This window comes from Plutella xylostella, chromosome 3 (assembly GCF_932276165.1).
Source record: "Plutella xylostella chromosome 3, ilPluXylo3.1, whole genome shotgun sequence".
NCBI lineage: Eukaryota > Metazoa > Arthropoda > Insecta > Lepidoptera > Plutellidae > Plutella > Plutella xylostella.
Window position 1 is genome coordinate 9,948,117 of NC_063983.1, and position 13,379 is coordinate 9,961,495.

A 13,379-nucleotide genomic window follows, 5' to 3' on the forward strand; every position below is an offset into this window, starting at 1 on the left:
AGTGAGTATCGTGACGCGGCCTACGGCGGTGACACTTGACGCGACCTACGGAGTAAATAGGAGACCCGGGCCTAACGTTGGAAGACCAACGGGCAATCTTGATCATTCGGTTTATGTCCGCTTTATGGCTATATTTTGGCTTAATCCAGTGACAGACTGAACAATACAGAAGAGTTAGTGTGTGTAAATAGTATAGTTGAGTGTATAGCTAAGTTACTTTAACTACTCAAACTAGCTAAGCCTCAATTTCTCACATCAGCCGGACACCAATTCCTATCATCAAAAAGCGACACAGTCAAGATTCCCCGACAATCAATCAACACCTCGCCTTAGCTGTCCACCTTAAAAGTCGACTCTCCATCGAAGGTGCACCCGGAATGCTGTATAATATGCGTGGCGGCGAAAATGCCGCATTTGACGCACGTGGAATAGTCTTTACCGAGGAGCATTTGTGCTAAAAAGCCTCCGGCGAAAGCGTCGCCGGCTCCGTTTGTGTCTACAATTTGTTCCCTAGCTAGTTTAGTTACGGGTATGTGTTTGACGGCGTGGTCCTCGATCAGCACGACGGGGTCACAGCCCTGGGTGATGACCACCACGCGCGGGCGCGCCTCGTTGAGTTTGGGCAGCTTCGCGATCTCTTGCGCGATGGCGGTGATGTTCGTCTCTTTGATTGAGAACGCTTTCGCGAATGCTTCCGCTTCCTGTGGAGGTGAATTGGAAATGTATCAGATGTTATTTAGTAGGAGTTTTCAGATGTCTCACCTCAGTTTTTAAGTCAGGTTGGACCACTGGGTCATAGGTGGATAAGTATAAAATTCGGGGAGTTTAAGTTTGGCGGTTGTTAAGTAAACAACAATAGTTGAGAACATTTTGTAAGAGCCTTTTAACACTTAATTTAATTTCGAATTTATTTTCTAAAGTTCGGGAACAAAACTAATTAACTTTAACCCATTTGAGTCACCCCATTTCGGCTTACTATGCCTTTTTTGAAAAACCCTATACAGGTGTTGGAATTTAGAAATTCTGATTTCATTTTCGGGCTTAGATATAACATGCTGCACATGTAGATTTCGGCTTTCCCTTTTTGCAAACCCTGTACAGGCCAACAACAAGCTCAACAAACCGCCTCATTCCCGAACAGCACGTCCACATAGGGCAGCAGCTTCTCCAGCGGCTCCTTGAAGAACTGCGACACGAAGGGCGCGCTCAGGTTCATGGCGAACGTGAGCTTGTGCTCGTGCGCGTGCGCAGCTAGCTGCAGGATCGACTCGGGGGAGACCGCGATGAAGAAACCCTGCGGAAGAAGAGGTGCGTTATAAGTATAAGAAAGAAAGAAGAAAGAAAATACATTTATTTCAAACACACACAGAAACAACACAAAAATAGGTTTAATACAATAAAAAAGTTTAAGGGGAAGACCGCCCGGGAAAGGATCGGTTGGTGATGGTAGGTGGTGGAAAGCAACAGGTAAGATGGTGGCTCTGACTGCTATGCTGAGGACCTTGGACGGGACAGATAAGAAGATAAATATTTTGTTTTCTGGTGTTGTTTGTTCGATTTGGTGATGACATACAACACAAACTATGAATAAGTGTTTGTGAAGTCCATACATTCACATAAACACATTGTCTGGTGAAGTGGATCAGTTGTGTTGCCCACTGTGCCAGCAAAATGGCCTTGACTCAGCATGTATTGTATGGAAATGTTATAAGTAGGTACTTATTACCTACATGAGGATTCTACAAAATACCTAAAAATATGCTTTACAGATCTCTGACAAACTTTCTAGAACTTAAACAAATACACAAAAATCTATATCAATGTTATCTACATAAAATACAATGCACTTAAGTATAAAATTATAATGATTAACATTGCTTATGTATAATGATAAACATTGCACAAATGCATCTTTGCATAAGGTATTTAGAGAGTTATTTTATCTGAAATGCTTACGGAGACGAAAGGTGAAAACCAGTGTCTAGATGTCGCATGTGACATAATAAGGTTATCACTTATTCAATAAAAATAAGATACCTACATCTTGATAAAATTGTTATATTAAATGCAGTTAGGTAATTATGAAGAAACACAATAGGATAGGTTGTGGTAACATGAGATGATATTCTGCGGCCCAATTCCACTAATTAAGAGCAAGTAAAGGCAGTCTTTCAATATGGCTCGACATGACCCATATCTACACCATTGTATAATGGTATAAAGAGGAAAGATATATATAAGGTATTACTATTGCAAAGGCTTTAAAAAAGACAGATTTAAGAAATTATTTCACCTGACAACATTACAACGTCCATAAGTGGTAGTGATATTATGCTATATGCAATTTTTTAAACGTAAAATTTTATGAAATTCAGTAAAGTTAAATTATAGTATGTACATATTTTAGTAACTTTTTACTATTTTTGTGTACCTACTAAGAAATTAGACGAGCAGTGACCGTTCTAACTGCCACTATTATATAAAATACGTAAGCAAAACAAAAACTAATACTCACAGAAGTATAAACAACCTGCGCCTTCTGTATCAAGGCCTTACTGTCATCGCTAGCTAGATGCTCCGGGGTGAACTTCTCCGCGGCCGCGAGGTTGGCGCAGAGCGAGCGGTGCGTGTCTGTGACCAGCACCGCGCACGTGCCCGTCGGGGCCGCCTCCGTGACTTGGTACTGGACTATCACGCCTTCTGCGCTGTGGGCGGAGGGGGGTGGTTAGGGTTGTGTGGTTGACAATGATGTTGGAGTGAGCCCGGTTGAAGAACCCATGACCGGTAGGGCAAACCTGTTCTCCGAATGGAGATACGGTTAAATAGACTAGAATAAATACCAATGTGTTTTTATGATTGTAAGAATGACAAGAACTCTATTATTCATAGGCAAAAATTTGGTCTTTGTATACCTGCCGTGGCCAGGAATCGAACCCGAGAACCACCGCACAGCAGTCAGAGTCACTAACCACTGCGCTATCCGGTCAAATAGATTGTGTGATAACGTCTTAGATCAGGGGGTGCGATAGTTGTTAAATATTGCTGATAAATATGGTCCTCTCATAAACTCAATTTTTAACTTCGGAGAGGAAATATCTACGAACATCACAATACATACATATAGTACATATTATACATATACGAAGAAGATAAAGTATATCTATTTATAAATACCTCCATTCATTAGCATTAGGTACAGAATAGAATTGCTAATAGAGCTAACTGCGTAGTCTCACTAATCATTATTAACCTATGGTGGAAGGTCCATTGAAACTACGTGTATACAGTTATGTTGAATATGGCAAATAATTGGTAAGTAATAGTTAACCACTAAAGAATACAAAAGCAAATCCTATTCGAGATTACTAAGATACATTACGAACCTACGTAAAAGGTACCATTGCGAATGTATTTCAAATGTAACTCATCGTCAAACAAATAATACGGATACCATAATAACTTGCAGATAAGAAGGTATCTATTAGTTATGCTGAACCGTCTATCGAGAACCTTACACAGGTGGCTGGTTCAATAATATTTAAGTATTTGATATCTTTAGCAGCATGGTGTAGGTGTAGGACCACCGCGGCAATTCTTTATATCATTCAGCGTGTTAACTACATAGATAACAGTCACCTACCTAACTACCCAAATATTTACAGACTTAACAGTTAGTGATAAGAACACGAAATTGAGTTTCTAGATGATTCGAATTTGTAATCATCACATCAAATCTTGTGTGTGATTAAAATCACACACAAGATTTATTAGAATTTTTTAAGATTTATTTTTTTTATTTACTAAAGTAAATTACCCAAGTTTAAGGCAATAATTGAGCATACATCATATAACATATTATTTTGATGATCACTCAACTCTTTCAGAAACTTTAGATAACGCGAGAGCAAATGTTATCACCGGTTCACTTCACATGTATAGTATACAACTTGAATTTGTAATCTTTATCTAAATTGAGTCTGTTTTGTTTGTGACATAATGGTGGGTTTTTGTATATGTAAGAATAAACAACAGTGAGTATTGTACAGTTCCAGAATAAACCATATTGGCGGATGGACCTACAAAATTTTTATTAGTATCATAAGTAGATACTGATAAATATAGTGATAGGCTTTTGGTGGGCGGGTGCAGAAATTAGCTGTGGAAGGTATCTTTATCTGCCAACAGCTTGATTTCCTATCACTATCTTTATGATAAATTCCATCATTCACCATCAACAGTTGTTACTATGCCAAATACCTATATTTTTTTCAATGTAATTTGTTGAAAATAAAATATACTTACACAGCTCTATCCCGCAGAATGTTGGCATAGTCGTCATTGCCGACACAACCGAAGTATGTGCTGAGGCGGGGCTGCTTCAGGATCCACTGCGCCACCCGCAGAGAGTTCTGCACGCTGCCCCCCGCAATGAACTCTGCCTTGTATCTGGAAGTACATTCAGATATCACTATTGTTTTATTAGTGATTATTTTATAGAGCTGTGGTGGCTATGTTCATGGAATACCTAGGTAAATGCATTTTCATGCAAATTCTCAACATTGTATTGAACATAGATACATCTTATTTCATATATTTACATTACAACAAATGTATAAAATGCAATAATAGATTATAGTATTTGATACAATACAATATACAGTCTTTTGTTATAACATTTGGAATTCAATAAAATCTCACACAGTATATTATTTACAGGATAGTACAATCACGGGTGACTATAGAATGCATGCCATATATTTATTTTATAAAAAATATAGATCTATCAACTAGAGTAAACCTACAATATGCACTATTTCATCACAAAACCGATGCATGCATACACTTGCGTGATTCATCAAATATGTCACAGTGAACATACTCCTTTAGGCTGAAAATTAAAAGGAAATAACTGGTTGAGCTTCAATAACTTAACTCATTTTTATAAAAATAAATATGTACCCATATAAAACCTTTGTGAGAACAGCTTTATTGAGGGATTACAATATTGGTAAACCTGCATAGTATTCAATACAATACAATTTTACTTAATAATGGATAAGGAAGGCTGATGTCAGATTACTGTGTTGGTTCTTTTGGACCTATGTCCATCACTAAAAGATTATCAGCAGATGATGATGATACTATTGCTTAATATATCGGTTCCATAATTACAATATGCAACAGAACTTACTTCTCAGTGAGTTCCTTGTATAGCGGCATGTGCTTAGCCTCAGCCATGATGGCGTCATCAGGCTTCAAGTCATACTTCTGCAGCAGCGACTCGCTCACCGTCGCGGAGATGTCCAGCAGCGGGTTCCCGATTCCGAGGAGAAGGCCCTCCTTACCCGCCAGACTGTGTGGTTCACATTTGCTATTAAGTAGGTTATTTTTAATTTTTTTTAATTAAATAACTAAGGATTATTAAACTATGATTATTTATAAATTATTATCACACACTACAGTAACACTAACGGTTCTTGTAATAGTGTAAGGAAATAGAAAAATAACTTTAAAAATAGTAAAGCAGTATGAATGAACACTATGAAAAACAAACAGTAAGTTTGGAAGAACACACTGCAGAATAATAAGTGCGTGGGGTTTAGTCGAAAGGACAATGCAGTGAGTCTCAATTAAGCAAATAATAAGTCACCTTCATTGAGGAAATAGTTAATTAACGCTAAAATTTGCTCACCATGGGGAAGACTCAGCCATTATGTAATATTTGAGAGTTAAAAGCAGATAAAAATGTATTGACGTCGGCTTTGAAGCAAACTAAAGAAAAACAATAACTGTAAAGATATCCGAGCTGCAGAAATAGAATTTACTGCATGTTTTGATTTAAAAATAATTAAAGAAACGTGCTACACACGTTCACCGCAAACATGAAATGTCAGTTGTCAAAAAAGTATCCGGCTCCCGGCTCGACAATCCGGATAAAAAGTGAATGAATAAATTTTATGAATGAACGAAATACAATAAGTGTGACCAGCTAAAGTGAAAACCGGAAAAGTTGAATCATTATTCGGAGTTTTAATCAAAAAAATCCATAGACAATAGAAGCTTTTCCATAGACTCTAGCTATTCTAGCGTGAAGTTGCCGACTATGGTTTTTTAAAATCCGAATGACTTTCGTTGATTCGTTCATTTCATTCATTGAAGTATAACCTATACCGGCTGAAGGATCACGTTTTGCGATCCCGGTGAGAAATTTCGAGAAGAAAAGGTTTGAAACCTTATTTTTGTCGTAATTTATCATTCCACATCCCACAAAATGCTGCGCCTACCTCGCGTTGCCCGCCAATCCGTCGCGTTGCACAAATCAGCAAGATTTTACGCCAAAGATGTGAGGTTCGGTGCTGATGTAAGAGCCCTCATGCTCCAGGGAGTGGACGTGCTCGCCGACGCCGTCGCCGTCACGATGGGCCCCAAGGGTAGGAACGTCATCCTGGAACAGTCGTGGGGATCCCCCAAAATCACCAAGGACGGTGTGACAGTCGCCAAGGGCGTCGAGCTCAAAGACAAGTTCCAGAACATCGGCGCCAAGCTGGTGCAGAACGTGGCCAACAACACGAACGAGGAGGCGGGCGACGGCACCACCACCGCCACCGTGCTGGCGCGCGCCATCGCCAAGGAGGGCTTCGAGAAGATCTCCAAGGGGGCCAACCCCATCGAGATCCGCCGCGGGGTCATGCTGGCCGTGGACGCCGTCAAGGACAAGCTCAAGAGCATGTCCAAGCCGGTGACCACGCCCGAGGAGATCGCGCAGGTGGCCACCATCTCCGCCAACGGCGACACGGCCATCGGCTCGCTCATCGCCGACGCCATGAAGAAGGTGGGCCGCGACGGCGTCATCACGGTCAAGGACGGCAAGACGCTCAACGACGAGCTCGACGTCATCGAGGGCATGAAGTTCGACCGCGGGTACATCTCCCCCTACTTCATCAACTCGTCCAAGGGCGCCAAGGTCGAGTTCCAGGACGCCCTCGTCCTGTTCTCCGAGAAGAAGATCAGCAACATCCAGTCCGTCATTCCCGCGCTCGAGATGGCCAACCAGCAGAGGAAGCCGCTCGTCATCATCGCTGAGGACGTCGACGGTGAGGCGCTCTCCACCCTGGTGGTCAACAGGCTGAAGATCGGCCTCCAGGTCGCAGCCGTCAAGGCCCCAGGCTTCGGAGACAACCGTAAGGCAACCATGAGTGACATGGCTATTGCCACTGGTGGAGTGGTCTTTGGAGATGATGCTAACCTCATCAAGATGGAGGACATCCAGCTCTCAGACTTTGGCCAGGTTGGAGAGGTTGTGATCACCAAAGACGACACCCTGCTGCTGAAGGGAAAGGGCAAGAAGTCTGACGTCGACCGCCGCGCCGAGCAGATCAGGGACCAGATCCAAGAGACCAACTCGGAGTACGAGAAGGAGAAGCTGCAGGAGCGGCTGGCGCGCCTCGCGTCCGGCGTGGCCGTGCTGCACGTGGGCGGCTCCAGCGAGGTCGAGGTCAACGAGAAGAAGGACCGCGTCAACGACGCCCTGAACGCGACCCGCGCTGCCGTCGAGGAGGGCATCGTCCCCGGAGGTGGCTCCGCCCTGCTCAGGTGTATCCCCATGCTCAGCGAGCTGAAGACGGCCAACGCCGACCAAGCGACCGGCGTGGAGATCATCAAGAAGGCGCTGCGCATGCCATGCATGACCATCGCGCGCAACGCCGGCATCGACGGCTCAGTAGTTGTCGCGAAGGTGGAGGACCTCGGCCCCGAGTTCGGGTACGACGCGCTCAACAACGAATACGTGAACATGATCGAGAAGGGCATCATCGACCCCACCAAGGTAGTCCGCACCGCGCTAACAGACGCGAGTGGAGTCGCCTCGCTGCTCACCACCGCCGAGGCCGTCATCTGTGACATCCCTGCCGAGAAGGAGGCCAACCCCATGGCCGGCATGGGCGGTATGGGAGGCATGGGCGGCATGGGAGGCATGGGCGGGATGATGTAAGACTATAAGGATTAGTGTAAAGTCGCATTTATTGTGTAAAAGAACATTTCAGTAGTCACACAACTGTTAAAAGGGTACTGCAATGAGTGTCTGGGCCGCGTGAATGAATATCCAGTAGATTTTTATTTTCTATGAGAGTTTGATTGTGTTAATGTAGTCGGGCAATTTGTTTTGCCTGTTAGAATTATTTAGTTTTATATAATATTGCTTGAATTTTAGCAAGCTAAGTGTTATTATTAAATAAATTTAATGTTTTCTAAATGTATTTTTTTCATTTTTCTATCTACAAATTAACAAGTTCAATGTCCAACGATAAATTTATAGATAGCACTATAGGTAAGTACGTACTTATGTAATCAAAATCAAATTGCACAATATAATGATCATACTCCGTAAGTAGTTAGGTACCGTTTAAATAAGTTCGTTGCAGTTACATTACAATAGGCTATCATCATAAATAGCGTCATCACTAGGGGTCAAAGTTCGATAACCCTTAGCTCATATCTAGTAGTCTCCCTATTAGTACAGTTCTGTATTCCACTTCTAGTGCCTAGTGGTTTGAAGGTAATTACTATTTTTTAATTAATTAAGCACCTAAGTAATAAATGCTCTTGAAGGAAACCGGTTTTCCGAGTTGCCAGAGTAAATGAAAGCTTTCGCTTTTCATTGGATACCTAAAATAAATTATGAATGAAAGTGGTTTGGGACATGTAGGCAGGTACTAGTTAGTACATCACATCAGTATACATTGGAGATGTTTCTTGATTTCACATAACAACTTATTTAGTTGATTATGTAACACCTCGTGGTTTTAAGTCAGTCGAAAATGTAGCGTGCATTTCTTGCTACGAGTGACTTGAATGCGTAAGTAGATACGACTTGCTATTGTTATCTTATCGTGAGATAAAGAAAAAAAGCATGAAGTGGAGACCGTATCCACGTATCATTCGTCACGAGTTATGTAACTTTTAGCTCAGTATTTAGGTCTATTTTTGTCTAAACTATGCTTACATTGCGACTCTACCCCCTAGAGAGTGTTAGATATAATAATACTCTTTAGGAAATATTGGAATGGCATTTATTAGATTATCTTCCTTTAATATCATACAACTGGTAATAATAAGATAGTCATTTTAACAATTAACTTAGTAAATCTATGTAGGTATAAAATAAAGTATTTTTATTTATAAAAATATCTGATCATTCTCTGATTCTCCAGCACCATAGACAAAATGTCTCTTGACGACATCTTTGATTGCACCGTCGGGGGGGTCCCCGTTCTTGCAGGGGGTGACGGGGTAGCGCACGGGGCCCAGCCACTTCCGGCTCAAACCATAGTTTCTAGGCAGAGCGACGTTTTTGGCCGACCCACAGCTGTTGACGGACTTATTGTCCAAGCTGTTGAGTGACGATTTAATGGACTTGAGTGAGGTTTTCTTCATGAGTTCGTCGGGCAGGCCGTGGTGCAGGAAGTGGTCGGTGAAGGGCGTGTCGGCGGCCACGCTGAGGCTGAGCGGGCGCCGCGAGCGCGCCGGGACCCCGCCCCCCCCGCGCCACGTGTGGAACTTCTGCCCCCGCGGCGTCGCCTCGCGCGAGTAGTCCACCGCATCAGTCTCTTCATACACTCTATTCTCAGAATGACACTTCTGTAACCCCTTGTTCGGGGTGCGCCGGTAATCTTTATCCTTCATCCTACTTATCACTTTCTCCTTCGTCAGTTTGATCAGCGCGTAAATAGTCTTCAACGCTTCCTCATTCAGTAGCTCGTCGTCAGTTATCTCGATGTCCTCCAAGCCACTCGCGACACTATGACTAACACTTTTCACATGGCTTACACTGGGAGTACTGAATTCATCACATAGTTTCTTGACAGTCGTGTTCTGCAACACAATGAGCTCTACATCGTTGGGTGCCGTTTGTAGCATGTGTAACGCTTTGTCATACTTGACGTTGATTAAGGTTTGTCCGTTGACGGAAATGATTTGGTCCCCGGGTAGGAGTTTGTTGGTTTTGTCGGCGGGTCCGGCGGGGGTGATGGACTTGATGTAGACGTTGCCGTCGGAGCCCTCCGCGACCTGTAGCCCGAGCGCGCGGGCGGGGCCGCGGCGCAGGGACGCGGTCACGAAGGCGCGCTCCGCCTGCACGGCGCCCAGGCGGTCCAGGCGCTCGAACAGCGAGGCGGAGGAGTCGTTGCTGGCGGCGGCGTAGGCGAGCGTCGGGCCCTCGCGCGGGGAGCCCAGCACGTAGGCCTCGGGCGAGTAGCGGCGCGCCGGCAGCAGCGCCATGCTGTCCACGCGGCAGCGCGGCTCCGACCCCGAGCACAGGTCATCCGAGTCGCTCTGTGCAGTCACCGTATCGTCAAACCTCCTCAACTCGCTGCCCGATTTGGGGAACTTGTTCTCGAGGACGGTTTTCGCGCCGCCGAACACTCTTGTGCCCATCTTGACGCCGTGTCTTCTAGGAAGACTGCAGTCGGAGGACGAGAGCCCGTCGTTGGAGGAGTTCCCCATGGTGTGCGAGCGCGGCGAGGCGTCTAGCGGCAGTGTGTCGTCGGGTTGCGGCGAAAGTATTTGCCGCAAAAGCTCTTCCGTATTCGGTTTTTCGTTTTCTTTATTTTGCGCCTTCTTTTCGCTAAAAATGTCTACTCTGAATCTTCTTTTCACTGGTTTCCTGGCTCTGCCTGCATTCCTGACGGCCAAATTGTAACTGTCTTGGAAATTACTACAATCGACCTTCTTCGGGCTACCATCCTTATTCACTGGACAACTGAGTTCATCTGATAAATAATTTATGAAGTCCTCTTTTGCATAAAGTTTTAAATACAGTCGGTGGTGGAGTGAGGCGAGCCAGAAGGCGAAATAGCTCTTATTGTCTGTCATTTTGAGTTTATATTTCACACCCATTTTGGACAAGCCAGAATTAGCATTAGGCATAATGTACAGGCATTTCTTGTTGTAATAGAATGTGTGTATGTGGTGCCACGGGAGGCTCTGCAGTACTATTCTATTGTTGTTGCTGCCAAACTCCTCCGAGACATGGACGTTTCGAGAGTAGAGAGTGACCCCGCGGGGCCCTATCGAGAGCCAAACATCTCTACAAAATCCATCTCTGGTTGCCCAAACTGCTGAATAGAAATGAGCTCCATAATCACGAAAGGTTTGGGCCAGTGTTATGTAGTTTATTATTGCGTTATCTTTGTCCAGGCCTCTTCTTGATTCATGAGCTCTTTTCATTTTCAGTTTAACTTCTGACATGTCACCTGTGATGGAGGTTTCAGGCAGGTAGTGCTCAAGTAAGAAGTAGTCGCCAGAGCCATGCTCCCTGTAAGAGAACTCTCCAAATTCGATATGTAGGGCGTACCCGGCCAGCAGGACGAGGTTCTGTGTGGTGGAGGTGAGCTGCCCCTCCACCGTGGAGCGCCGCAGCTGCAGGTACACGCGGTGCCTCCACTCCCCGCCCTGGATGTTTCTGGCAATGTTGGTCGGCAAGAAGAATTTAATCCTCAAAAACAGTGAGAAGGTAACTGATTCATCTATCGTTTTGTGTTTCTTATCCTTTGGCTTCACATACCAATTTTCTGGAGCTATTTTCTTCAGTTTATAATCATCGGGAAGAAATACGAAATCCCCTCCAACAAGCACTGCTATGCCCAGCATAAAGTTATGTTCATACTTCTCACTGTACACAATAGCTTCAAACAGTTGGCCAGCTGTTATTGTGTTTGTGTCACAGAGTACTTCTACTCTTTGTCCATTTAGTAAAACCACAGTGATTAATCTTTTGTCAGCAAGTGCTGACAGAGTCAAATCCAGTTGTTTTACTGGTTGGGAAGCCCTCACAATGAACTCTGGGCCGGTGCACCCAGATTTAGCACCTTTACCATCAGCTCTGTACAATCTAGAGGCTGCTCGTTGAACTGGTTTTCCTCTTCGGAAATTTGTTAAAGGAGGTCCCTTCTTGTCCACTGTTCCGTTAACAAAATTCAGAGACACAGCATTGTTTTGAATTTTGGGCTCTTCTATGTGAGTACTGGAAGCTATATCCAACGTCGAGTGAGCATCACTTAGGCCTCCTTTTCTTGGTGCATCAAACACTGTGAATACTGAGCTCCTGTGATTTCTGGGTATCCTGCAGCTGGGGAAAGGGTCTCTCTCGTCTGGCGACTTGAGGAGTGTGATGCAGCTTCTGGGTCGGGCACTGACTCTTAGGTCAGTGTTGGTGCTGGCCTCTTGTTTGGTGGGATGTCTCCGTTTGACGGCGTGGCTGGTGTCGGACACGCGGGGGTCGGGGACGCGGGGGTCTGGGGGGCGCGGGGAGCGCGGGGGGGACGCGGCCGAGCACGAGCTGCGCCCCGAGTCCGCGTCGCAGTTCCGCAGCATCACACTGCGAATGCGGAAAAGAAACTGTTAAAAATATTAAGTAACATATCGGAGAACAGGTTGATCTCGTAAGAATTATTTATCACCTACTTAATCAAGTCGCGTAAACAAGATATCTCCTATCCATAAATTAATAAACAGCCAATCATTAGACATGCACGAGTTCGAGCCGCGGTGCTCAGAGAAAGTATGAGAAAAGCGGCAATTTCATGGGATAAAATCTGTAGGTATCTACGTGACTCAGAGTTCACAAAAGTTAATAAGTAAGTGAATTTAGTTATCAAATAAAGTTTGAAACAATAGGTGTAATAACTTACTTGAGTTTATAGCATTTCTGACCGTGAGAAATATCGAAGTTTTTTATTCATCACTATTATCAAATAGATAATTTAATTACTTTCACTATTTCACACTATTCGTTTCATTTTCTCACGAACATTTGGTCACTTGGTCAGTTTTACTTATTTGATAACTTTAACTTTTGTCTACGAATAAAATAACGACACTTGCTTGCTTGTTGATTCACTCCTTTTTGTTTTTGGCCCTCCCCTCTCGTCTCGGCATCTCGCATACCTCAAAACTCAGAATAATAACGCTTTCTGTCGCGCGCAGCTCCACAGAACACCACAGCCCTCACAGACTAAATAGAGATATGAAAATTTATATTTTGACTCCTTATTTTAAGCGTGATTCACCTATTATATATATTTCCTTCAGATATTCCGCTTTTTTTTGTTTTTTCTGATAAAGATATGGCTGGATGGCCTCAGGCAAGCAACATAAGTAGGTACTTCTCTAAAGCCGCGTACAGACCGGCCCAACGAACGCTAACGAACGTTTTTCGTTGACCTTCGTTGCTGCAATCTGCCCTGTATTATGTATGATAAATATCCATCGTTGGGATAACCGTTGGCGTTCTTTGGGCGTTCGTTGGCCCGGTCTGTACGCAGCTTAACAAGAAAGCCTCAGGTAAACGGCCCACATGTTGTTTGTACCATGCCGTGTAGACA

The 13,379-nt window shown here is 44.0% G+C and overlaps 3 protein-coding genes across 4 annotated transcripts; 1 reads left to right on the top strand and 2 right to left on the bottom strand.

Annotated features, from left to right (window-relative positions):
- Positions 1–190: 190 nt before the first annotated feature.
- LOC105384964 (adenosine kinase) lies at positions 191–5,923 on the bottom strand. 2 transcript variants are annotated; one of them, XM_038117276.2, is made up of 6 exons: positions 5,693–5,923; positions 5,192–5,371; positions 4,303–4,446; positions 2,516–2,705; positions 1,124–1,294; positions 191–701 (listed from the first exon to the last, which is right to left on the bottom strand). In XM_038117276.2, the coding sequence occupies exons 1-6, from the start codon at positions 5,710–5,712 to the stop codon at positions 330–332; spliced, it is 1,077 nt and encodes a 358-aa protein (XP_037973204.2). In that variant the 5' UTR covers positions 5,713–5,923; the 3' UTR covers positions 191–329. The 2 variants fall into 2 exon arrangements, with proteins under 2 accessions (XP_037973204.2, XP_037973205.2); XM_038117277.2 differs by having other exon boundaries at positions 5,192–5,353; positions 5,693–5,922.
- A 55-nt stretch (positions 5,924–5,978) lies between these two features.
- Positions 5,979–8,251, top strand: LOC105384944 (60 kDa heat shock protein, mitochondrial-like). The gene is given in 1 exon segment (NM_001320024.1): positions 5,979–8,251. A coding segment is annotated over 1 exon segment (1,719 nt). The 5' UTR covers positions 5,979–6,271; the 3' UTR covers positions 7,991–8,251.
- Positions 8,252–9,051: 800 nt separating this feature from the next.
- LOC105384965 (tyrosine-protein phosphatase non-receptor type 13) lies at positions 9,052–12,951 on the bottom strand. The gene is made up of 2 exons (XM_011555267.3): positions 12,687–12,951; positions 9,052–12,373 (listed from the first exon to the last, which is right to left on the bottom strand). Exon 2 carries the CDS (start codon positions 12,367–12,369, stop codon positions 9,175–9,177), a length of 3,195 nt encoding a protein of 1,064 aa, XP_011553569.3. The 5' UTR covers positions 12,370–12,373; positions 12,687–12,951; the 3' UTR covers positions 9,052–9,174.
- Between the last annotated feature and the right edge of the window lie 428 nt (positions 12,952–13,379).